This window comes from Opisthocomus hoazin, chromosome Z (genome assembly GCF_030867145.1).
Source record: "Opisthocomus hoazin isolate bOpiHoa1 chromosome Z, bOpiHoa1.hap1, whole genome shotgun sequence".
Lineage (NCBI taxonomy): Eukaryota > Metazoa > Chordata > Aves > Opisthocomiformes > Opisthocomidae > Opisthocomus > Opisthocomus hoazin.
This window is the reverse complement of record NC_134454.1, coordinates 63238565-63266335: the sequence shown is the minus strand read 5'-3', so window position 1 is coordinate 63266335 and position 27771 is coordinate 63238565. Positions and strand designations below refer to the sequence as shown.

The 27771-nt window shown below is 40.3% G+C and overlaps 1 protein-coding gene across 3 annotated transcripts in view; it reads right to left on the bottom strand.

The window, feature by feature from the left end:
• SV2C (synaptic vesicle glycoprotein 2C) overlaps positions 1-27771 on the bottom strand; it is a 164136-nt gene that overhangs the window by 17759 nt on the left and 118606 nt on the right. For all 3 annotated transcript variants that reach the window (XM_075410751.1, XM_075410752.1, XM_075410750.1), the window contains exons 5-12: positions 20120-20253; positions 19884-19973; positions 15361-15471; positions 13641-13729; positions 13119-13283; positions 10148-10281; positions 7792-7991; positions 6740-6903 (exon numbers count right to left, since the gene is read on the bottom strand). In XM_075410751.1, the coding sequence (XP_075266866.1) occupies positions 6740-6903; positions 7792-7991; positions 10148-10281; positions 13119-13283; positions 13641-13729; positions 15361-15471; positions 19884-19973; positions 20120-20253 (1087 nt within the window). The remainder of the gene's footprint in view (positions 1-6739; positions 6904-7791; positions 7992-10147; positions 10282-13118; positions 13284-13640; positions 13730-15360; positions 15472-19883; positions 19974-20119; positions 20254-27771) is intronic.

Here is a 27771-nt window from a genome sequence, read left to right as displayed (position 1 = left end):
GTAAAGCACTCTAGGAGCACCCAAAAATGTTTACAAGATGTTTAATATCTCTCCTTCAGAGTAGACCTTTCATGGCTATGGAATAGTTTGGTTTGGCCCTCAGGAGGGTCACAATCAACCAAAGACATTTCAGAACCTACTGACTACTGAGCAGCAGAATAGCACAGGCCATTAAGAAGATAAGGCAAAAGACAAGAGAAAAGATAAGACAGGAGTTAATACAAGTACTTTACATTGTGGAGCTGGATTTACTGGCTTATTGGAAATCAGCTAGTTTACAGGAATTCATGTTGAGCGTCCTTTGAAATATGTGTATTGAAAAGTGAAAAAAAATAATCTTATCAAATGATCGTTTGTTACCACTGTATGTGTCACCTGGAAGACAGAAACCTACCTATCACTAACTGTAGCAACATATCTTCACCTTTTAATACCACTTTGTCATCTACATGAGAACCATCTGAAATCTATACAGTCTCTAACATCTCTTATTTTTGCAGTTGTGCAAATCAACTGACATTTTATGAAGAATATGCAGGCAAAAGCTATGCTACAATGGTATAAAATTTAAAAGCAGTCATCAAGAATTTAGGACAAGCTACCTAACTACCTCAAATCCAGGCATTATTAAATTAAAATGTAAATACTTAGATGAGTGCAAATGCATATGGAATCCAAATCTGTTAAGGTTTAACCTTAACTTTGCCCTGTGGGCAGCTGAGAAGGATGAAACTGAAATGTGTGCTGTGTATCATATATGCTGCACATTTCCAAATTGCTCACCACACCCCTACCTGGCAAAAAGCCAGTATGATCCCTAAATAACCTGGAGTACGATTTATGAAACACCTTTTGTACTACCCTGCATGATACTGGCAAAGCCCCAGCGGTTTGGCAGCTGGCTGCTCTCCAAGAGTTGTGCAGAAGGAAAAGGAGGGGCTGCCCAGCCTGGTCTCTTGTGCAAGGCAGCATGAACTGGCCTCCTTCCACCTACTTTTCTTCCAGCCCAGCCTCCAGATGCACTTTGCTGCTGGTTTGTGGTTATTTCACTGGTTGGGAGTAGGAAAAAATTACATATTGGATTAGTAAAACAGTGACTGAGTGAGCAAAGTTGTTGTGTCACTACTGCCTTTTGAGGGGAAACTGGAAGCCAGTGTCAGGACCAGATTACCTCTGGATGATGCTTTAAAGTGGGAGGACATAGTCTTAAGCATGAAGGACCTCACATGCAAAAACAGATCAGGCGTTTTCGTGTACCATGTGTGCCTGGAAAGGCTGTTCAGCACTACAGCTACTTGCCTGGATATTACTGGCAAACTGTGGCAAGTCGTGCCAGGATATGACGCTCAGAGGAGTCTTAGAAGGAAAGACAGGACAGTAAGAGGTGGGCAGTGGTGGCTATTAAACTGTAGCTGGTCTGGATAAAAAAGTGTCAGGGAAAAAAGTGTGGGAAACAAGTTTTTTGAGTCCCTGCAGGTATTAATTTTCAAATAGTTCTATCAAACATGAAGAAGCTTTGTCCCAGTCTAAAAAAACAGGTCTAGGAAGTGACTTCTCGAATTACTTGTTTCCTTAAAACCTAGCTGGCAATAACTAGCAGTTATTTTCCATTGTTTTTGGAACTTAAAGGAAAAATTCTTATCTACAGTATATGTTGGCAATGTCTTTCCTGGCACAGGTAGATTTAGTGGCCTTCTATGGTGGCGTTACACCTTTGGTATATAGGGAAGAGCAACTGATGTCATCTGCCTGGAACTGAGCAAAGCATTTGACATTGTCCCACGTGACAACCTTGTCTCTAAACTGGAGAGATATGGATTTGACAGATGGACCACCTAATGGAAAAGGATTTGGCTGGATGGTCGCAGTCAAAGAGTTGCGGTCAATGGCTCCATGTCCAAGTGGAGGCCAGTGATGAACAGTGCACCTCAGGAGTTGGTATTGGGACCAATGCTGTCTTTGTCAGTGACTTGGACATTGGGGTTGAGTGCACCCTCAGCATGCTTGCCGATGACACCAAGCTGTGTGGTGCGGTCGACACGCTGGAGGAAAAGGATGCCATCCAGAGGGACCTTGACAGGCTTGAGAAGTGGGCCTGTGCAACCTCATGAAGTTCAACTAGGCTGAGTGCAAGGTCCTGTGCATAGGTTACGGCAATTGCAAGCACAAATACAGGCTGGGCAGAATATGGACTGAGAGCAGCCCTGGGGAGAAGGACTTGGGGATGTTGGCTGAGAATCACAGAATCACAGAATCACAGAATAGTAGGGGTTGGAAGGGACCTCTGTGGGTCATCTACTCCAACCCTCCTGCTGAAGCAGGGTCACCTACAGCAGGCCGCACAGGACCTTGTCCAGGCGAGTCTTGAATATCTCCAGAGAAGGAGACTCCACAACCTCCCTGGGCAGCCTGTTCCAGTGCTCCGTCACCCTCAGAGGGAAGAAGTTCTTCCTCATGTTCAGACGGAACTTCCTGTGCTTCAGTTTGTGCCCATTGCCTCTTGTCCTTTCACTGGGCACCACTGAAAAGAGCTTGGCCCCATCCTCCTGACACCCACCCTTCAGATATTTGTAAGCATTTATTAGGTCCCCTCACAGCCTTCTCTTCTTCAGGCTGAACAAGCCCAGCTCCCTCAGCCTCTCCTCATAGGGGAGATGTTCCAGTCCCCTCATCATTCTTGTAGCCCTCCGCTGGACTCTCTCCAGTAGCTCTTCATCTTTCTTGAACTGGGGAGCCCAGAACTGGACACAGTACTCCAGAGGAGGCCTCACCGGGGCAGTGTAGAGGGGAAGGAGAACCTCCCTCGTCCTGCTGGCCACACTCTTCTTGATGCACCCCAGGATTCCATTGGCTTTCTTGGCAACCAGGGCACACTGCTGGCTCATGGTTAACCTGTCGTCCACCAGGACACCCAGGTCCCTCTCCACAGAGCTGCTCTCCAGCAGGTCCATCCCAAGCCTGTACTGGTGCATGGGGTTGTTCCTCCCCAGGTGCAGGACCCTGCATTTGCCTTTGTTGAACCTCATCAGGTTCCTCTCTGCCCAGCTTTCCAGCCTATCCAGGTCACGCTGAATGGCAGCACAGCCTTCCGGTGTGTCTACCACACCTCCCAGTTTGGTGTCATCAGCAAACTTGCTGAGGGTACATTCTAACTCTTCTTCCAGGTCATTGATGAAGAAGTTAAACAAGACTGGGCCCAGTACTGACCCCTGGGGGACACCACTTGTTACCAGCCTCCAACTAGACTCAGCGCCGCTGATGACAGCCCTCTGAGTTCGGCCGTTCAGCCAGTTCTCTATCCACTTCACCTACCACTCATCCAGCCCACACTTCCTCAGCTTCTCTAGGAGGATATCATGGGAGACTGTGTGAAAAGCCTTGCTGAAGTCCAGGTAGACAACATCCACGGCTCTCCCCTCACCTACCCAGCCAGTCATGTCATCATAGAAAGCTATTAGATTGGTCAGGCATGATTTCCCCTTGGTGAATCCATGCTGACTACTCCTGATAACCTTCTTTTCTTCCACTTGCTTGATGATGGCCTCCAGGATAAGCTGCTCCATCACCTTTCCCGGGATGGAGGTGAGGCTGACCGGCCTGTAGTTCCCTGGGTTCTCCTTCTTGCCCTTTTTGAAGATTGGAGTGACATTGGCCTTTCTCCAGTCCTCGGGCACCTCTCCTGTCCTCCAGGACCTCTCAAAGATGATGGAGAGTGGCTCAGCAATGACATCCGCCAGCTCTCTCAGCACTCGTGGGTGCATTCCATCGGGGCCCATGGATTTGTGGACATCCAGATCGCTTAAGCGATCCCTCACACAGTCCTCCTCGACCAAGGGAAAGTCGTCCTTTTTGTAGGCTTCTTCTCTTACCTCTGGGGCCTGGGATTCCTGAGGGCCTGTCTTAGCACTGAAGACTGAAGCAAAGAAGACATTCAGTAGCTCTGCCTTCTCTGCATCCTCCGTCACCAGGATACCCGCCTCATTCAGCAGTGGCCCCACATTGTCCCTAGCCTTCCTTCTGCTGCTGATGTAGTTGAAGAAGCCCTTCTTGTTGTTTTTTACATCCCTTGCCAGCTTCAATTCCAGGTGGGCCTTGGCCTTCCTCGTCGCATCCCTGCATGCTCTCACCATGTTCTTGTACTCTTCCCAAGTGGCCTGCCCCTCTTTCCACATGCCATGGACCTTTCTCTTCCACCTGATCTCTGCTAGAAGCTCCTTGTTTAACCATGCAGGTCTCCTGCCTCCTTTGCTAGATTTCTTTCTCAGGGGGATGCATTGCTCCTGTGCATGGAAGAAGTGTTGTTTAAAGAGCGACCAGCACTCTTGGACCCCCCTGCCTTCGAGAGCCCTGGCCCACGGGATTCCTGCAAGTAGCTCCTTGAAGAGGGCAAAGTCAGCCCTGCTGAGGTCCAGGGTTTTGATCCTGCTTATCGCCCTGCTTCCTCCACGCAGGATCCTGAACTCGACCATTTCATGGTCACTGCAGTCGAGTCTACCTCCAGCCTTCATGTCCTCCACCAGTCCCTCCTTGTTTGTTAATACAAGGTCCAGCAGCGCGCCTTTCCTTGTTGGTTCCTCCACCACTTGCTTCAGAAAGTTATCATCAGTGCTCTGTAGGAACCTCCTGGATTGCGCCTGCCTAGCTGTATGGTCTTCCCAGCTGATGTCAGGGTGGTTGAAGTCCCCCATGAGAACCAGGGCCTGTGACTGTGAGGCTGCTTGCAGCTGCCTGTAGAAGGCCTCATCAACCTCCTCCTCCTGGTCAGGTGGCCTGTAGTACACACCCACTGTAATGTCACCCTTATGAGCCTGTCCCTTAATTCTAACCCACAAGCTTTCAACTTGTTCCTCATTTGCCCCCAGGCCAAGCTCAATGCATTCTACTTGCTCCCTCACATATAAAGCAACTCCCCCACCTCTCCTTGTTGGTCTGTCTTTCCTAAAGAGTCTGTAGCCATCTATGACAGCATGCCAGTCTGTCAGAGAAGTTCAACAAGACCTGGCAATGTGCGCTAACAGTCCAAAAGGCCAAACGCATCCTGGGCTGTGTCAAAAGAAGTGTGGCCAGCAGATTGAGGGAGGTGATTCTGCCCGTCTATTCTGCTCTGGTGAGAACCCACCTGTAGTACTGTGTCCAGCTCTGGAGCCCTCAGCGCAGGAAAGACATGGAAAGACATGGAGTGGGTCCAGAGGAGGGCCACCAAAATGATCAGAGGGCTGGAACACCTCTCCTATGACAAAAGGCTGAGAGAGTTGGGGTTGTGCAGCCTGGAGTAGAGAAGGCTCCAGGGACACCTTATGGCAGCCTTCCAGTACCTGAAAGGGGTCTACAAGAAAGCTGGAGAGGGACTTTTTACAAGGGCATGTAGGTGTAGGACAAGGGGTAATGGCTTTAAACTGAAAGAGGATAGATTCGCATTGGGTATATGAAAGAAATTTTTTATGACGAAGGTGGTGAGGAACAGGAACAAGGTGCCCAGAAAAGCTGTGGATGCTGCCTCCCTGGTAGTGTTCAAGGCCAGGTTGGATGGGGCTTTGAGCTACGTGGTCCAGTCAAAGGTGTCCCTGCTTATGGCAGGGGGGTTGGAACTAGATGATCTGTAAGGTCCCTTCCAACCCAAACCATTCTATGGTTCTATGATTCCAGTAGACATCAATTTCTTGTGCAAAGAAGCATATATTTTTAAAATGCCAATGAAAAGAAATCAGAGAAGCCAGTCTTCCTCTCCTGATGGACAACACTAAGCCAGTCGCACCTCTGCCCAAAAACTCAGACTTGTCAGCAAGGCATCACGCATTTACAAATTGGAAATATTTTTCATGATATTTGAAAAATCTTGTGAATGACTTAATGAACAGTACTGTGACAGGGGAAAGGGTACAGTGTTCTTTGGCAAGAATCTGGGTAATTTTACATACACTTTTTTAAGGAAGGGAGTCTATCCCAGTCTATTCAAGAAAATTTTTTTTTTTTACATTTTTACTCTCAGCATATGACAGTGTATGACTCGAGTGTTCTTCCTTCAGTCCATTAAGTGACATGAGATTAGCATTAAAAAGCACATTGTATCAGAACCCCACCCCGTGTCATAGCAGCAATGCTTGCAGGACATGAAAATCATCTTGAGCTTTCCTGCAAGAGCCATGAAGAATCAGGAGCAGTGCCCAACACATTTTTGTATCTGGTTAATGCTGCGTATGCACACTCCTAGCAACCTTACATACAAATTTGTAGCAGAGTGATCAGCAGCTCAGCAAGGTTCAAACCTACAAACCTCATCTGGAAGATACTGTTCAGCTCCAGACAGTGATTTTTATTATCATCCCCACCATTTCACAGCCAACAGACAAATGCAGCTATATTGCTATTTTGCACCAGCTACTGCCTTCGTAGCCAGTGAGTGACTCTAGGGGAAACCCAGAAATATTCCATTACTGTTTTCAGAAATACCACTCATTAGCTGTGCTTTAAGTAAGCGTAGCAGTTAAATCTTCTTTTTTCATCTGAAACTACATTTGTGGTATTTTCCTGATGAGGTGATATTTGATGCAAAATACATACCAAATAGTTAAAAAAAAATCTCTATTTTCCCCTTGCTATTCATGAGACAAACTATTTGTTCAGCCCACTTGAAACATCACTACCACTGTAAAGCTCATACATAACCATTTCTATTTACCATTTCTGTTGATACATAGAGATAGTGTCACTGAGGTTAGGGTAGGTGTACTGCACATACCGTCTGTCTGTAGGATACAGCTCCACAGTAATGACATCTAGAGAGTTCCATGCTGAGATAGTGAGGCCGTTGTAGAGGCACAGCATACCTATCATCATGGATTCACTGGTCCCAAACCACAGGAAAAAACAGCTGATGCCAGAGAGAACCATGGAACCACCTAGGTACAAGACAGGTGAAACAGGCAGAGCTCTATTTAAAGAATGATCTTTGTTTTGTCTAATGTTTCTAGTCACACAGTGTAGCTAAATAACTGACCCATATACTTGACTTAAAAACTAAAGAATCCTCCTCTGCTGGTAAGAGCAGTCAGGCAGATAAATGTTGCAAGTGGCTCATACAAAAAAACCCCAACCCTAACCTCCTTACATATGAATATACATCATGAAGTTTTAAGTTGGAACCCTCTTTGAATTCCCAAAGCAAGCTGCCTGGGTAAAACTACCCCCATTCTTCCTTGTTCATGAACAGGAAACTTGTTCATATAGTCTAGCAATAAAAACACTGCATGGGAATAGAATTTATATATTCTCCTACAAAACTGAAACAATGAACTATCACATAGTTATTTAAGTAAATTGAAAACAGATTTGTCATTGCAGATAATCCACAGGAGATATATTTCATCTGTGTTACTTTGCAAAATAGATAACAGGCAAAGGACTGCTGACACTTATGAGGAGCTGCTCCACTAGCCGAAAGTCACCTGTGCACATCTCACTTTGCTTTCAGCTGAAGCAAAGACAAGGCAATGATCAGCACTCTGCAAAATCTGATCCCAAATGCCTAAATAAGTCTTGTCATATCAGCGTGGAAGAGCAATGACTGATAATGTGGCCTAGCAGAACTAGTTACAGAGCCCTTTGTTCCTAGAGTTTCTAAATTGTGGGCTTTTTAAAATAGCACTATGATGTTTCATAAAAAAATTATCTGCAGAAGGGATGTTTTGCAACTCTCTGAACCATATCCTTTAAAAACAGAACATGTTTCTTTATCAGGAGAGCCTTAGGTCTTGGAGTTGTTCCCTGTTTTAAAGTGAAGCCCCTACCTAGCATCGTTAACCGTCCAATTCTATCCATCAGGAGAGCGGACACAATATTTCCTGGTAACACTGCCAAAGTTCCCAGGAAATTAACAAAGTAAATCCAATAGGCACTGTAGTCATCATCGAAAGAAATCTGGCATCCTGTTCTGATATGGAAAAATGTGCAATTTATCAATTCGCTGTCAACAAATTTATATTGCTCGAGATCTGTGGAAAGAAGAAAACGAAATGTTTCAGCTAACAGCCAACTCCACGTGCAGCTTTTGATTAGAAACATTTCAAGTTTAGGTAACTTTAATGACAACTTGGAGCTTTCACTGCTTCTTATAATGGGACTAGTTATTGCTGTTAATTTTGATATCTTTTTATCTTAATAGAAAAATATGCAAAGCTCACAAAAAAGAGCAACTAAGGCCTGGAATAAGGCAAGTTATATTAATATATTTCAGTTCTTCTTGGACTGTATTTGGTTAAGGCCTTTCAGCAGCAGCTGGTCTTGCAAAAAAGTCACCGGGTGTCTGCAAACTTCTATCAGCTGGTCTTGCTCAGTATCAGACCTTCTATTTCCACACCAGACAGCCTTTCAGATGAGATGTCCAGTCGTGCTCTGTGTTGTCTGAATTCCTTTAAAGCAAAATGTTCCTACAGAATTCAGATTAAATGAATTTTTGTTTCTGAGAAGGCCTCATGATCTTCAGCTTGAACATGGATGAGTTACTACATGCAACCATTCAGGCCATTCTTCTTCCAATAGTATTTTGGAGATCTCTCCCTATACTTCCACTTTCTTTTTGTTCCTCCTGTCAGCCTTATAACCCTCAACCAAGAATACCTTCCTTCCTTGCAAAGAAAGCTGGGCATTGCTAGCTCTGAAACCTAACTCTATTACTATTACAGTTGCTGGAGTTACAGGAAAGCAGTAAGAAGTGCCCAGTCTTTCCAAAAAGTTTAGATGGCCATGTTCTACTTTCAGTTATGTTTTATCGAGGAGCTAGTGCACTCTCAGTAAGTTTTCAGATGACACCAAGTTGGGCAGGACCGTTGATCTGCTTGGGGGTAGGAAGGCTCTACAGAGAGATCTGGACAGACTGGATCGAAGGGTGAGGCCAGCTGTATGAGATTCAGTAAGACTAAGTGCCAGGTCCTGCACTTCGGTCACAAGAACCCCATGCAATGCTAAAGGCTTGGGGAAGAGTGGCTGGAAGACTGCCCGGCAGAAAAGAACCTAGGGATGTTGGTTGACAGCTGCCTGAATATGAGATGGCAGTCTACCGAGGTGGCCCAGAAGCCCAATGGCATCCTGACTTTTATGACAAATAGTGTGGCCAGCAGGAGTAGAGAAGTGGTCATCCCCCTGTACTCGACACTGGTGAGGCTGCATCTCGAATACTGTGTGCAGTCTGGGGCCACTCATTACAAGAAAGATGCTGGACCATGTCCAGAGAAGGGCAATGAGGCTGGTGAAGGGTCTAGAGCACAAGTCTTATGAGGAGTGGCTGAGGGAGAAAAACAGACCTTCTTGCTCTCTGCAACTACCTGAAAGGAGGTTGTAGTGATGCAGGTGTTGGTCTCTTCTCCCAAGTAACAGGCAATAAGGCAAGGGGAAATGGCCTCAAGTTGCGACAGGGGAGGTTTAGATTGGATATTAGGAAAAATTTCTTCACGAAAGAGCTACAAATCATTGGAACTGGCTGCCCAGGGAGGAGGATGCGTCATCATGATTGGAGGTATTTAAAAGGCAAGTAGATGCAGAACTTAGGGACACGGTTTAGTGGTGGAATGGACAATGTTAGGTTAATGGTTGGACTCAATGATCTTGAAGGTCTCATCCAACCTAAAAGATTCTACAATTCTGTGATTCTATGATTCTATTAAACTGAGAAAAAAAATCTTTCATTTAAACATAGGAAAATATGCATTCCTATTTTTGTTAGAATAGTTAGGAGAGTGGAAATGATTATAGATTGGGTAGTTTGAATCCTGAACTGAGATTCCCAGGCCATAACAAGCACAATGAACAAAATATTTCACCAGTCTCATTTAGACCAAATAAAAATACACTAGTTAAACCTACCAGCAAAGCACTAACTATATTTTCTCCTCTCCAGACTGAATCTCTTTAAACGTGATTAAAAACAAGAGATATTTATTGTCTGAGTCAATATTAGTCCTGTAGTATCTCTAGTGCAGGTGTGATCCTTTCACTGTTCTGTTATAACATTGCGGAGACCTGTTGCTTTTTATAGCTTTTTATTCCCTACAAGAGGCCTTTTTGTATGCCTTACTATAAATCCAGAAATTATAAACATAAGATGCGAACAAACAGCTGAACAACGGATGTTCAGAGTATTTTCTCATAATACCTGTATTGTAGAAAGTCGTATTCACGAAAGTACAGTTCCTGAAGTAGGTGTTCAGTGAAGTAATGTCTTCAAACACACAGTTCTTAAAAAGTGAATCTTCAAAGGTTACTGATTTAAACTTCATCATAATAAACCTGCCCAATATAAATAATTTCTGTCAGTCTAACTTCATAGGTTAGAAAGAGCAAGCTGATGAAGCTATACAGGTCTAAAAAATGTCAACCCCAGACACACTGATTTCTTAAAGGCATTCTGGAGACTGAATTAATGATCAACTGCTTCTAGAATACTATTGTTCAGAAAAAGCATTAATAAGACAAATAGCTCCACATAGATATGTGCCACAACTGGTAACACAATTTCTTTGATAATATTTGTGCTATTACTTGTGCTTGCTCCTTAACATAAAACAATGTCATGACATTCGTGGAATAGCCTTGCAAAATCACTACAACTTGTAATTTGACATTACAGTCAGAAACTGGGAGATCATGCACCAGAAACTCAGACTCTTGGAACAAACAAGCACCTGCTGGTACCAACAAGATGGAACAAAAGAATTTAAAAAAAAACCTTTATTTCTGCAGGTGAACACACTGGGCACCAAGTCAGGCTCAAATGCAAAGCATACTGGTCCAAGAGCTAAAATATGATTTTGCAAAATGGTTTAAAACAAACACAACAATTACATCGCCAGTTATACAGACAGATATCTAACTGGAAATATGTGTGTGTTACTCCTGTGTCTGTGGACATATGCGATTATGGTGTACATAAAACAGCTATCAAAAAATTCTTGGTAGCTTTTCTTATTTCTGAACATCCTCTTTCCTACTGGACTTTCATTTAACTTTGGGTCTTTGATCATGACTGTCAATCAAGTAATTCATAGAAAAAGTCAATGATGAAGTTTATTCCTAGCAGTAACCTTCTATCTCAATGTTATTAGATCAAAACAATGCTGTAAGACTTTTAAAGTACAATTCTTCCAAATAACATCATTTTCCTACCATAAAAAGACAGATGTAACTATACATCATTATTTTTGTGATGTCTTATTTCACATGAAGTTGTGGAAAAAGCTGGTACTAAAAAAGGTCAGTTTTGCTGGCAGACTTCACCCAAAGTGTCACTAGTTTGGAAAGCAGTGCTTTAATTGTTCTACAGCAGTAAGAGCTGTTAAAATGGCAAAACCTTCTGAACACAGACTGGCTCTGCTCTACCTGACCTGGTGTGACTAGCTGAGTATCTTCCTTATTACAAGACTAATAGTAGGAATAGGAATAAAATTATGCTACCTACAAAATAGTAGGAATTAAACACTTTCATCAGTAAAGTTGTTGGAATCACATCTTTATGAGAAAGGAGAACAAAAGGTAATCATGTTTATCACAGGAAAAGTCTTACTAGCTAATGAATTCTCGTGTACTGGTCAGATGAATGGTGTTTTCAGCCCATTAGTTTTAGTTACTATATCATTTATCATTTGTGACAGACTCTGATTAAAACCAGGCTGGTGTTCAGTGTCAACTCATTATCATTTTTCATATAGCACTTTCCATTTTAAATTGTAGCCTAATTCCAGAGGAGAACAAAGAAAGTTTAGCAATTAGATTAGTCAGTTGGAACAGAAATGACAGACTACATGTCCTACATTCTTCTGATGCACTTTTTGCCTTTGGACAGGAAACATGTTGTGACTATATTAAAATGGGTGTTGTGCTGATTTGAATTAAAACTCAACAGAACTGTAATGAAGTAAAAGGTCATGTACTGATGGATCTTCTAGTTAAGAAAGAATATGAAGGATACACTGAGATTAAAGGTGGGTGGAGTATTGAAATATTTGTAGAGGAAGAATATCAAATGAGTTCACACTTCCATGGACAATGTTTTATGAATCCCAGATAACTGTCAGACGTCTACTAAATTTTCACATTTGAAGGAGTAAATTAGTGTTTTAGATTAGATTAAAGTTAGATTTAGTTGTTTACAAGAATTTTCAGTGCAAATTGACAGGACCTCAGTTGACAGAGTGTTGTCAGTTACTGACAGTAAATGGTTCTTTGCTTTTAGAAGAACATCTACCTTCTGGAAAACAGCAGAACTGGGAACCTACGGTATAGTTTAAAAATAACTGATTTTTTTTATTGCAATGCATAAACTTTTAACTGTGTCATAACTCAAGTTCTAATAAAAATAATTTTAAAAGCCCCATATTACTGAAATCATTAGTTTTTTTCATTTATACATAGGTTTTCCCATGGAAATAATAATTACTTAGCACCTTGACATCTAGGAAACCATTAATGTGATTGTGCTGTATATTACTTAAGAGAAACCAGATACCTAAAACAACCGTGTTTAATTTTCCCCTAAGTTATCTAGTCATCTGTAAAGTCCAGACAGAGCCTTAATACATTTGGATTCAGTTAAAAAACAAAAAAGGCATTGCCAGTATGTTGTTTCCCATTTCAGAGCTGCTCATACTTTTTCTTGCTTTACAGTAATGTTTAGCTTTTTTTTTTCTCTAATAAAATCCTAACCTCTCACTGCTCAGTGTTTTCACAGAAGCATCTTTCATCAATATAAGGAAAGAACTGGCAACAGAGATGAAAATAAGTCCTTCCTCAGCCCCCTACAATAAGCTGCATGTGTTGGGTCTAAAACCTTTGAATCCCACTGTGAAAGGAAGTATTGTTAACTTCGGTTTTTCAGTCTGTTTTTCAGGATGACAAGGAAGCTAGGTTTGCATAGGGGATCCTCACACAGGAACCACCTGGGCATGCACAGGGCCACTTCTCCCCATGTTCCTCGAGTTGTAAGAAATCAAGAATAGAAATACATTCCCATTAAAAAGTAAAAAAAATCTATCATTAGCTAATAGAGAAAAATATTAGATTATTAGGACATGCTTTAAAAAATTATTTGTTTATTCCAGCAAAGTTAGGATAGTAGGAAAACTCTAAACCTGTCATTGATGTATTGTCCATTGTTGTGAATCTGATTTTCCAGTGTGAAGTTGAAGACAAAATGTGAAACTTCCTCATTGTGGAAATGTTTCACTCGGGACGCGTACTCGTCTGACTGCAGATGTTTAATGACATCAGGAAACCAGACAGATAAGCCGTAGTAGCTGTGAAAAACAGAAAAAGCTCAGTCACCAATCTCACCTGTTCGGAAATATACGTGAGATGAGGACAAACAGCTCCCTCAGATGCTTACGTGATGGAGCAGTTGCTCCATCATAATAAACTCCTCCATAAAATAAAAATATTGGAAGATGCCAGTTCTGGGATATCAGCAGATATTCTTGATGGGTCAGACTTGCAAACAAGAGCAAACTAACCGATAATTATAACATTTTGTGGAAAGATACTGAATAAAACCTTTCCAAAAAAAAAGGATAATTACAGTGACAGAGATTCACATGCAGATGATTCTTACGTCTCTCATGTCTATCAAAATGGTTTCAGATCTCAGCCTCTCTTACCCAAAAGACAGGGTGAACCACACAGCTGTAAGTTTGATTGTATTATCCTTCACCGGGTAGTTGAAGCATCTCATAAATGTCAACCAAATCTGTAAATCATTAGGAAATACATTTATTTTAAATTGTGTTTTGAACAATTTTGTTAAATGATAGAAGCTTTTGATTCGGATTTACTTGCTTCTTCACGATATCCGAGAGAGCAGATCAGCTCTTTGATACTGGTCATAGCTGTACTTCTCATACAAGTATGTTTATCTCCAGCTATAGCCAGGTTGTGCGTATTCTGTGACTTTCCAGTTTCTTTTCGTAGAATCATAGAAAAATTTGGAAGGGACTTTTAAAGATTACCTAGTCCAGTTGCCCCTGTGATGGGCAGGGACATCTTCCACTAGATCATGTTGCTTAGAGCCCTGTCAAATCTGATCTTGCACTCTTCCAGGGATGGCCCATCCACAGCCTCTCTGGGCAACCTGTTCCAGTGTCTCACCACACTCATTGTAAAAAATTTCTTCTTAATGTCCAAAATAATTTCATCCTCTTTGAGTTAAAAATTGTTGTCCCTTCTCCTGTTGCTACAGGCCATGGTAAAAAGTCTGTCTCCATCTTTTCTGTAAGCTCCCTGTAAGTACTGAAAGTAAGTTCTCCCCGGAGCCTTCTCTTCTCCAGGCTGAACAGCCCCAACTCTCTCAGCCTTTCCTCATAGGAGAGGTGTTCCAGACCTCTAATCATTTTGGTGTCCCTCCTCTGGCCCCGCGCCAACACGTCCATGTCTTTCCTGTGCTGAGGGCTCCAGAGCTGGATGCAGGACTCCAGGTGGGGTCTCACCAGAGCGGAGTAAAGGGGAGAATTATGGAGCCCAGGATATGATTGGTTCTGAGCTGCCAGCACACGTTGCTCACTCATCTAAAATTTTTTATCCACCAGTCTGGACAGTGTCCATTAATTCCCCCCGGCTATGATTGCCTCCAACTTTCCTAATCTGTAGGCAGCTTAATTTCGCTGTCTCAAATAAACCAGCGGTCTTGTCAGAAACATTTACTTCTCACTTCTTAACTACTACTTGTATGTGGAAAATCTGGGACTAAACTGATGTCAGAGACGCTACAGCAGAGCTGACTGAGAATGGTATTTTCCTCCCTCTCTCTCTCATCTCAAGGTGATCTCTTCCTTTTGAAGAGAAAAGGGAATCTGTCCTAGGAGGTCTCAGCACACATGATGCAACAAAGAAGGTGCTCTGACCCAGGGGCTAGTCCAGTGAGATAACAAGGATGTGAGACAACCAAGCTGCAACTCCTGTAAAGCTGGTTTAGTAACAAGGTCAAATCATAACATTTCAATATTCAGCTACTCCATTTTTGGACAAATAGCTATAAAAGTAGACACTTTCTGGATATTTTTTTACTAGGGAAAATGTCCACAACTTCTCTGGGCAACCTGTTCCAGTGCCTCACCACCCTCATTGTAAAGAATTTCTTTCTTATATCTAATCTAAATCTACCATCTTTCAGTCTACCCGTTGTCCTATCACTGCATGCCCTTGTAAAAAATCCCTCTCCAGCTTTCTTATAAGCCCCCTTTAAGTGCTGAAAAGCTGCTGTAAGCTCTCCCCAGAGCCTTCTCTTCTCCAGGATGTAGCATTGCAGCTATCAACAACATGAGCTCAGTCAATCTAACTGATTTCTGAAGGCTAATTAAAAAGAACAGAGATGTTGTTACTTACGCCATATAGTTCTGTGCGAATCCTAACAAAACACCTCCTGTACCAAGTTCCTGTATCGCTCTCTATTTCTATGAGCTCATCTATCTGCTTTGGAGTTTTGATTCTGTTAACCTAGAAATAAAAACAGAACAGCAAATATTTGCATTTTTTCTTGAATCATGAACTGACTGCTAAGGAGTATTGAAAGGTTTTAATAAACACCGTAAACTAAAAATGAGCACATGTTAAACCTGTGTCTACAGTAGAAATGCTTTAGAAATATAAAGGAATAGTAGCACACTTTAATGTCGAAGTTTGTTACAGACGCAACTGTATTGGAAAAGCTCTGCTTTCAAAGCATGCAGGAAATCCGTTTCCTCTGCCTGAAACAAGCTGTTACTGTCAGGTTCTGCTAGAGTGTTGCTATACATACCACTCATGCAACAAAATATACAGTATTGTTTAAACCCTCAGTCAACCATGTCCAGAGTTTGCTATCAAGTTGTTTCTGACTTGCTATCAAAACGTTGTTGAAAATATACTTCTTAAACATACAGTAATGAAAATAGAAAAGTTTGAAAAGTCAAGATTTAATAGGTGGATAACATTTTTCTTTTGTTCTTATTTCCTGTGGTCTTAGGGAACTCTCTTTGTCTTTGGGATGTTGACTTTAACCATGCTCTTTAATGAAGAGAGGAAAAGTTAGGTGAAATGATCTAGAACCACACGTGTTATTGCTGTTATGAGCAATCGTCTACTTCATCTCAAGTGAAATGAGATAAACGGGCATCATGGAAAAGCACAGAATTACCAAGGACAGAGAATGTGATGTTGCCTACAATGCTAATTTTCACTTGCACTCTCCAGTGTAACAGAACAGGACTGTGTTATATGGTCTTTCCAGACACAGGACCTGACAAACTGATACCACTGCATGGTTTTGGCTTTTGCTTTGGTCCCAGGTTCATAGTGATATCACAAAAGGCAGCATATTCATCCATGGTTTATTTGGAAAGAAGACAAACAGAGAACAAAAACAAAATAAACAAAACAGGGAAAGGGACTGACATATAAGGAGGGAGGGAGCAACAGACTGAGCGTTCAGTGTTTGGTTGCAGTTTCTGAAGGTAGCAATAGCTTGTGTTTCTTCTTGACAGTATGTGGACACCGCTACCCACAGATGCGTCATAGTGGATCACAGGACATCAGGGAATAGCTGTATTGATGGTAAAGCTCTATTTTTCAGCCCACTGCTTTTACAGATGTGCGCTGTTTAAGATTCACCAGCAGCCTCATCCCATGAACACAAACAGAAGCCTGCTAGACATTTTTAGCTATAACCTCCCTCGTTTCTGAAATACTGCACCTCACTGTCTTGCCAAACCATGACTATATCAAAAGCCTGTACCATTCTTCTCACGCCTCTTCGAATAGCAATAATCCTGCCAGCATCATTCCATTGATTGTAAGCTTTTCTTAAACTACTTTTATGAAACATGTTATACAAAAGACTCAGTTGAGTCCTCCAAGATTATTTAAGACCTTGTACATACAGACATCCTCACATGCCACACCTCCAGGCAGAAAGGGCATGCGTTTTGAATCACACTATATAAACCAATACTGTTCTTGTAGGCTCATGGGCAGACTTTTCACCATCCTGGCCACCTGTCTCATCTGGAGCTGTGGAGGATGGGGGAAACGTGTATATCCTAGGACCACTGTATGTGACTGAGGACAAAAAGCCCCTGGCCTTGATGGTTCTTTAACATAAGAAAAGTCGTATTGAATCAGGACAATGGTCCATCTGGACCATGCAAATTCAGCTGTCAGTATATGAAGAATGAAAGAAAAAATTATAAAGAACCCCTATTTTAATGAAAATGGAACTCTGTTTAAAAGAAATGGCTAGAAATAGGCAATGTTTTAAATTTAAAAAAATCAAGATATGCTGCAAAGGAAAATGTTTGCAGAAAAAAAGACTAATTAATACATAGCAATGAAATAGTGGAGAGAATTTTGGTTTTAAGGATACAAAGCTTTTTTTTTACTTGAGCATTTAAACCAACAGATCTAATGAATGTATATTTGAAGGACCCAGAAAGGTAGTTAAGCATGTGCATAAATGTTTAACTTGGGTAGTCCCATGATAGAATATACTATCAACTTACTCCCATCTCTGTTAGTGTCACTGCTCTCGGGAGAGATTTTCAGAAGTATTAAGAGCCACCACCCCCACAGTCAGTAACTAGAATACATCTCTTCTGGAGTTTCTAACTATCTGTTTTGGAGTTTCCAACTCTAAAATCAACTGTTGATTAGTCAATGCCTTCTCTGTTCTAAACGTTTGAAGATAAAATCCTCAATAATACGAGAAACAAGAATAAACCTGACTCGCGAAAAATCTTCTGGGAAAACTTGATATCACTATAATAGGAAAACACATAGAAAGAAAGCACAGTAATACTATAGCAGTAACGGAGAAAAAGTTACATCAGCTGTAGAGTTAGAGGACATACTGTCAAAGTCTATCTGATGTAACTAGTAACATAAAGTGGAGGGAAATAGTAATGCATAAGTCATAGAATGTACTGGATGAAGCAACAGGGCTTAGGAGAGCTGTGTGAATAAATTACTGAGGCAAAATGCCATAACCTCCAGGACTAACCTGTATTAAGAAAAAAAAGAAAGACTAAAAGGATGTCCCAAACAAATTATGCATAAGTTCTTTGCTTTCTGGGTTTTATAAGATGAAGTCCTGATATTGTCCAATGAGGAGACAATGATGCAATTTCTAATCACATTAATGCAAGCTAAAAATAGGGACTTCTATACATGTGTAACCTTGACATACAGTACAGTATTCCTAATCCTTTAACTCCTCAATACCTGGTGTTGAGTTTTCCCAGTATTCATGGCAGAAACTTGCCAAAATCCCAAGAAAATGTCTTTTTTTTCCTTATTCATGCCTTCTTCAAGGCTAACAAGCATAGCTATAAATAAAGTGCTGAGTTCAACAAAGTTCAGTGTCACATTTTAACAACTGTAGAGAGAAAGACTTGTTAGATCATAAGAACTGGAAACAACAAGCATATGCTTTGTTTTCCTCTACACAAATGTTTTAAGATGTGATTATGATTACGTCAAACTGATGTGAGACTGTGGTTGACCCTTTCTCTCACCTTTTGTCCCAGCCCATTTCTGTCTTCTTCCTCATGCCTAAACCAACACTGTAGGGGGACAGGGTCTGTGCTATGGCTGACTGTGCAATCAGTCAATGAATATCAATGCTGGCAGAAGAAAAACAAAGAGTGACCGGGGCCAGGCATACGCTGTCTGAAAGTAGCTCAGATCATCAAGAGCTAATTGCTAAATTACACCCCAGCTGTATGGTGTTCGGCAAATCCCTTTACTGACAAATGAAATCAGAAAATAAAATATTAGGCTATTTGAGATTACGGGTACTTCACTGGTGTATCAATAAATGTGGATTTAACATGACAGATGTGCTAAGCAGCCTTCTTTTAGGCTAAACGCAGGAGTTCTTGAGCTTCTTTCTGCAAAAAAATAAATGGAGGCAGCAGAAACTACACCCAACGTAATAAACTGCAAGTCTCAGTGGAATAAAGTTTTATGATCAGATCTTCAGACTGCCTGCAAATGCAGAACCTTTAAGAGGATTTCTTAATTGAGTTATATGTGCATTAAAGTAAGAAGAAAGCCTCTGGAAAAGGAAAAACATCCTATACATAGCTCTGAGAGGGAGCAGAGTGCCAGCACTCCCACAGCACAGCACGAACTGGAAAGGCAGACTGGATTTCAAAGCAAGAAAATGCCTTCTGCTTTTTGGTCCTACTGTATCCAGGAAGACAAAACTGTTGTGTATATTTTTCCTTAACAAGGAAGAAGCCATATAAAAGTCCCACAGCTGAAGTGCCAGTTTCTCCTACAAACAGAAATAACCCATCAATACTTTGAATATGGCCTTATCATTAGACCCGCAAGTCAAAAAGATGCAGTTGGGCTTCCAATTATACAAAATCAAGATATGCTGCAAAGGAAAATGTTTGCAGAAAAAAAGACTAATTAATCAAGTATCTGAAATTACTATTTCACAGGAGTGAAAATGAATTTTTAAAAAAATATTATTTTACCTGATAAAAATGAAAAAAGTAATTAGAAAAGCTTTAATGACACAGCAACCAACTAGTTTGTACTTTTATGTGTCTGCTGTTCTTATTACAGGTGAAGTAAGCTTCATAAATAAAACATAGAGTTTATTAAGGATCTTGGTACACCAGAGAAAATTATCACACTGTGCATTCATACGCTCAAGAATATGCTGGCCAAGGGCTACTGTCTTAACATCTGCTGTATATATAACAACTTCAATACAAATTTGGCTCTCATATTTAGGTATTTAGCATGCAAATGATTGGTTTGGTCATGCAGAGTATTAATATTGGTTGCTTAAGCCCTCCAGATCTTTCCAGTCAGCAAGCTCACTGATGTACTAAGCGATTAACTTTAAAAGCAGTACTCACTGTGAAGACTTTCTCAGGCTGACCACGAGCTCGCATGTTTGTGTCATGAATTTGCTTGAGTATCATCCAAGCTTCATCATGTTTTCCAGCCTAAACATTTGATCAAAACATTAAAACAAAAAGTACGAACAGATTAAGATATTCACTATAGTCACTGAACAATCTTATACAGAGGTCATGATGTAAACACAGAAATAATTTTGACTGAAATCTGAAAACCATTTGGAAAGTTATACCTCCAGCAAGAACCGTGGGCTTTCTGGCATAAAGGTGAGGGCCACCACAGAAGAGACACAGGGCAGTGCGCAGACGATCACAAATACTCGCCAGCTGTGGAACTGGTAGGCAGAGCCCATGCTGAAACTCCATCCTATGACAGAAGAAATTCACAAAATGTAGAGAGAGAAATAAGGACCGTTGTATGTGAGAATCTGCTGCTTCTTTGACATGCAGACTGATACCTATATTTAAATGAAGCCTGACTGATCTCTTGTATCTCCACAATTATTGAAGATTTCACAAATAATCTTACACTACAAATTTCAGCCTCTTGCATGTGACTAGTCATGATGGAAAATGGACATATGCTGGGTGGGAGACTTCCTTAAGCAGGGTTGAAGAAGTCTCTTCCTAGTCTCCAAGTAAAATCTACATGAAAGTAGTTAAGTGAAGCAAACAGGGACATCATCACCATACATAAGAATACATACACAAAGGAATAGTTTTCTATGAACACTGGAAGAAGGGAGGATTAAAACTCTACACTCAGATGACATATTTTATGGAATTTTACAGCCTTACTTATTACTATTAACTCTTTCTGCAAAGAGTTAATGTCACAGAATCACAGAATCACAGAATCACAGAATGGTAGGGGTTGGAAGGGACCTCTGTGGGTCATCTAGTCCAACTCCCCTGCTGAAGCAGGGTCACCTACAGCAGGCTGCACAGGACCCTGTCCAGGAGGGTCTTGAATATCTCCAGAGAAGGAGACTCCACAGCCTCCCTGGGCAACCTGTTCCAGTGCTTCATCAAATTTTGATACTCTTAATAGGAGTCTTCTAATGCAATATAGCGCAACACATAAAACGTTTACAGTGCCTAACTTCTGTTTTCATACTGTTCGAGAGCACTATACCACTCCTTAAATTCTGTTAAACGTAAACCAACACTTGTCCCCCCTGCCCCATAACTAGATGTACAGGAAAAAATACCCAGTATTTAACCTTCTATCTCAGATGAGCAACCTTAATACTAAAGTAAAGAGAGAATTTATGACTGTATAAAGGGATTAAGAATAAACAATAATAGGAAAACAAGTATTATTATCTGAAAAATTCATTTTAAGATTAAAGGGATTAAGAATAAACAATAATAGGAAAACAAGTATTATTATCTGAAAAATTCATTTTAAGATTAAAGGGATTAAGAATAAACAATAATAGGAAAACAAGTATTATTATCTGAAAAATTGATCTTAAGATACATCTAATTGCTGACTAAAAACATGCTGTAGAAGCCATTGTTAAAATATACTGAGAACACAAAAGAAAATACCGGGAAAAACTATATATGAAACTGCAGGGCTGGTAGTTCAGATTTTAAGAAAATATCTGACTGTTTGGTATATTATGACTGGACCATTGAAATGCTAGAATTGAAAGAAACCTAAGAATTTCTCTACAGAAAGAGAAAAATATTGTTTGGGTAACTACCTGACCTTTTATGCTGACTCTGAAAGCGCAGAAATTTTCAAGTGAAATTTTCAAGGACAACTTATTAAAATATGAGTGGAAAATAAGACTAACAATAAAGGACAGAGGAGGTTACTGGAAGAAAATGGAATGCTGGCTAATGAAAGAGACAATGCCAGATAAATCTGATATATTTCTTTGCTAACTGATTTTTCCAGACAAAAGACATGGTTAATTAAATCTGTCTGGATGTTGGTAAACAACTGGTACAACATGGTACCAAATGGCCTATTAAATAGTTCTTCAAAGGAGGTATGTATCTGTTAAGTGTACAGTGTATCTTGGAATTTAAAGATCTCATGTGGTGGATCATAAGTACATTCTGGGGAAAAAAATCCCTTCTCATATTAAAGCACTTACATGTTACCATATGAAACATACAGCCAACCTATGATTTGCTTTTGCCCTTTATCAACAGCTCAGTGAAACTTTTTGATCTGCGTACTTGGGAACCTGTTTTTTCTGGTCTCCTACAAACTTTCCCAGTTTCTGAAACGATATCATCTTGCTCTACAGCCTCATTTAGCCCTGACATCTTTATGACAGGAAGACAAAGGTAAAACCAATGACAGTGTTGGCAATGGTCTTGGAATGCCATGTTACTTTTTTTAAGTAAAGTTCCAGATAAACATACCTTCCCCCTCCAAAGTTCCCTCTAACAAAAAGAGGCTGTCTAAAATGTAATGTTAAATTTTATTTCAAAATAAAAGGTGGAAAGAAAATTTAGGGTTAAAAATACATACAATAAAGCATGTAACTGTGTTAAAATTCTCTGTTTACTGATTTTTGGATAATGTCAACTTTTCATCTTATGGAATTTCAAATCTTATATAGTATGGACATATTTTGCACCTAAATTGGGAAGAAATAAAGAAGTAAAGGTTTACAGGGGGTTAATGAGGCAATTAGAAACCATACCTGTGTTTTGGGTACTGTGTACACATTCTGTTCTAATCATTGGAATCATATTCTTCAATATATATTCTGAACTATAGTACAAAATCACCTGATTCAGAACTTGCAAAAATATTTCCTTTTGGATTATTTCCCATTGGTTATGTTCATTTTCAGTCAGAGCAGATATGACTCACGGATCAGCCATGCAACTGCTAGTGCCACGATGAAGGTGGCACAGGATAGGGGTTTTCATCTCTCAGAACAGCACAGTCAAGGTACTGGCTCTTGTTGTCATTAGAAACTGTCCCAGAAGTACACAGAGCCATTAGTATATTTAGATAATTTGCCTGTCACTGCTCAGGTTTATGTTTTGTGAGACTGAACTGCATAAAGGGCACTTCTGCCATGAATGAAATCAACCTGGCTTTATACCTGTTATGAAACAACAGCAACATCTTGTGCTCTGTAGCCAGTCCTGGAAAACACTGTTGACAATCTATTTTAAGGTGTCATTTACTAATGTAAGTGAACCATACTACACTTAATTAAAAACAATAAGTGCACCGTTCATGCTGCTGTCATCCTGACAACCTACAAAACATCTTTTTTACTCCTCAAAATCTCTGATGGGCATGTCAAAGTGAAATGTTGATTATGGTTTTTATTGCTCTTATTCTGTCTTTTTCTCTATGTATTGTGTTAGCTGCTGCAATTTATCTTGTGATTTAGCATACCTGCTAAATTAATAATAATAGTGAATGGTAGGATTATAAGAAGGTAGAAGGTAGGAAAAAAAACAGCTGTAGCACAGCTTTCTTGAGGCTGATGTCTTTTCTATTCTAACACCAGCACTAGATCAGCAAAACAAACATCTATTTTAAATGGAAAGCAAGTTTAGTTTTATTCTTATAAAACATCCCTTTTTCCTAGGTCATGAGCTAATCTGGAAAATGGAGTCATTAGAGTAGCTCTGAATTCATCTTGCAAAGTGGCTTTCATTCCTATCATACATAAGTCTTGAAACCAAATGGAAGTGTGTTCTTGGCTGCAACTCAATTTTCTTCTCCCTTCCCTGATTTATGAGGCAATAGCAAAGACAGAGCAGCTCTACACTGTTGTGTTCAGGGCACTGCACAGCAACCTAGAGTTAAATTTCACCCTTGCTCCCTGGCTATGCCATGTTTGAGAGCCATTAATCTTGAAAACGGTGGCAAGTCCCAATGTTTCATGAATTGCTAAAACACTTGGCCCAAATGCATCTTGGGAATGCTGTGCTGCAGAGCAACGTAAAAACTGAAATGACTGAATCTGAAGCTGCTGCAGCAACCTTTGTGCTGCATACCACCCTCTCACTTCGCTGGCTGCTGGAAAAGGCCAAGTGAATCACAGACATAGCAATTACTGATTACAGAAATACAGCAGCATGTGGTAGAGCAAAACCAAAATGTACAAGATGCTAATCTATATCTAATCACAAATTTCTGTGTTTAATCCTATGTCAACAAAATCTCCCCTCCCAACACTGCATTTTATCTGCTCCATAATATTAATAAATTAAAGGGATATTATAAACAATTTCTTGCTCCAAAGAGGAGAAGAGACCATTTCTATAATAGACTTTCCGTATAAGTATAGAAGTAAACCTGTCCATATTATGCTGAATTTTATAAATGTATATTACCTGATAAACAGTGTGTATGTTCAAGGACAAGGATAGTCTTTCACAGTGGCTAGGTTACTAGAGAGAAGACTAATGGGGACGATCTGCTTAATTTTCCAAAATGAGGGCTGAGAGGAAACATGATAGCTCTCTACAAATCTATAAGGGTTACACAATAAAGTACAATGTGGGCAAGGAAAAATATGGTTACCTACAGGCACTTTAGAAATACTAGCTGGCAAGGGAAAGGTTTCTAAATACCAAAGGAATAAAGTTGTGAAACACCTTTCTAAGGGACTAATGTGTACAAAGAAACCCTTACCAATATAGGGATTTTATGGCATGGTTAGCTAAAGACCTACCATTCTTGACAACAATTTTTGTTAGGCATTCAGTAGGAATCAGAGGAACTAGATTCATGGCAGTGTCAGAAATTTTCAAAGGCCAAGCTTGCATAAAACACTGTCTTTTGGTAGATCAAAGGAGGGAGGAGATGGAAGAATATCTCTAAAATTAGGGGCCAAGGAGAAAGATAGCCAAGGAATTCATAGAAAGTCATAGACTCGACAGATGCTTCTGCAGAACCCTTTCTATGATTTTTCAGATTTTTAAATTTATGTTCTAACACACAATCTTTCGCCAGAACTCAGCTTTATAGACTCAATTTTTCATGTTTAAGACTTGAAAAATTTCCAGTAACTAAGATGTGTGATTGTCCCAAATTGCCACGTGGTGGCACTGTTACCGGTCATAAAGTAAAATAAGTTTAAATAAATTTTTTCACAAAGCCTTCTACTATTAAGTGTTATTGTTTTGTTGAGCATCTTCCAAACATGAGCTAAATAAAAATTATAAGGATGACTGGAAATATTTTGCAGCTGGCAGCACTGAAATTCTTTATTATTGCACTTACATTTTATCTGTCCTGGCTTTACCACGTTTAACTGTGAGTGACATCTAGGATTTGAGCCCATACATTTTAATGGTAACAATTAGAATAATGATAAAACATCACTGTAAGTTACATAGCTGAGGAGGCTCGGTTAGACATATTTACAAGACTGAGTGAAACACCTGATTTCTAACAAATGCAGAAATAATATTGTCAGAATTATTTTGTAATTGTATAAAGGTGAAATTTCAGTAACACAAAGCAGAACACTTGTCTTTCCTGTGGTTAGATTATTAATATCACGCAGGAAAGGCAGTGTTATTATTAGCCTATATAGATAGTTAGATACTCAACAAACCCACTGGCTCAGCAGGTCAACTGCTAGTAATTTCTGCAGAAAGAATCTGCAAATAAAACAGCTGAAGTGTGGCAGTCCAGGATGGAGGCACCTTAACAAAGGTGCCTGTAGAAGACTCTCTAACTCTCATCTGCATCTGCCTCGCTCTCTAGCTGATGCCATTAATCTCTGGGAGCCATAAGGATCAACACTTCGATGAGAGAAGAAAATAATAGTGTTAAACAGATATGTTTTACAAACACATTAAAGTCAGACCTGGTCTGCTGACACTTAAAACTATGATTAAACTGAACAAGGCATTTTCTAAAGCCACATTTCCTTTCCTGTAGAGGAGGGGGTTGTCAACCTCTGACACTCCTCACTTCCCTGGGCTTGCACTGATCTTCGTCTGAAGATGGGAGATTATCAGGTCTCCAACCACTCTGGTAACATTATTTGGCATTCAGAGAAGCCCCAGGACAGCTGCAAGCAGGGCTGACCTCATACAGAAAATAATTTGCACTCTAATAACATCAGACACAACTCCTCTATCCAGTGCATGTAGTCTAGGTGAGGTGTCCAGCTGTAGCACCTCTGAGCAGTGACATAAATAATCCACTTTTTAAATGTTTCTAATACCTGCTGCTGTACTGCCCAGTTTTACTTTTCATTGAGGAGAAAGTTTGTATATGTGTATACTTCAGACAATGATACGGTATGATATCTGCCCAGAATTTGAGGTTTAGTAATGATATGCCAGCCTTTCACTCAACCTTACAGACAATCTGTGCAGAACACAGAGCTGTTAGCTTTGTTTCTTTGCTATGGAAAAATGTGCCTATGACAGACTTGAGAGAAAAAAATATAAAAAATAGTTTCAAATCAGAATACCTAGCAACACTGGGGTAAAAAAAAGACAAGGGAAGCTTGTAAGTCATTGCATGCATAGATCGCTATGGTCTGTCTGGAATTTGACTTTCATTTGGCCCTAAATTTTGGCTGTATCAAGATGGTATGACTCACTGTAGCCCATACAGGCAAGAAGTTAATCTCTGAAATGGCAGAAGAGATGAACAGATGTAGTCATGTAAGAAAACTAAAGAAGCAGTTCCTAATAAGACACTTGCAGGTACCCAGCAACCTGGTCATATCATCTGTCTAATCTTTGCAAATGCTAGAGGAAGCATAGAATGTTTAATTCTTATTTATGATTAGGAAATCAGGATCTCACTTGCCCTCCTAGGTAGACAAACATGAATACACGTAGGGACTTGAAGTAAGCTGTCGTCAGTACTGAGCCTAATGGGAATGGCATGTCTGTGTTCTGACTTCAACAGAGGAAGCTATTCCTGCACTTCAATTTTCTGTACTTGGAAGACTATTGAGGAAACTAAATAAAACAGAGATGTGAATAAGGCAAAATCACCCATTAGCATTTTATGAAGTCTTACAGGGCAGAAGGGAAGTTACACAGAACCAAAGAGAACCAAAGAGAAAGGACTTGCAAATTAAATTGACGATTATAAATTTTCTACATATTCGCCCCATATTGTCCCCTTCAGTGGACTATTTCCAAAGACACAATTGTTATAACAAACAGCAGCAAAAGAGTAGAAGAGCTTTCACACGAGACAGCTTATGGCATTGTCAGAATCGGTTTTGTCTCTTATGCGCTTGCTATATGACTGAGAAAGGTGTGATAACAAGAGGATTCCTGTACCCTTCACAGACATGGACAACTAACATTTTTACAAGCAGCAGTGAAACACATGAATTTTAATGATTACCTGTATATACAAAAAACATGTTAAAAAGAAAGGGTAAATGCACTTTGCAGGGAACAGTCTGGTTTGAACAGCAGCTGTAGGGATTTGATGACAGCAAACCAGCTGACAGGAGATGAGGATTCCTCTCCATCTGAAGTTATATATTTTACATAGAAATATACATAGTTGTTTATTCACTTTAGTTGGTCTCCAAACCACCGCTCCCCCTACCATCATCCAATTTCAAGGCAAGTTATTGGCAATCTGCAGCGGTTTAGTGTGCTTTTTTGCACATTTGTATCTGCATCCATATCTATAAAACAGGAACAGTAATACTCATACAGATTAACTCCTAAATCAGTGTTGGAAGATCTCAATAACACTGAAGAGGCACAAAAATATGAGAAAAATCTGAGCCAAAATACACAGAGTTTGGAAAAATACTGCATGGTCCAAATTCATAAAGACATTGACATGAAATGCAGCGCCATCACCCCATAAGGGGAGAGGGAAAGGATAAACATCAAATTTGTACAAAATACTCTGCATGATTTCTTGATATACCTCTGTCTCATTCCTAAG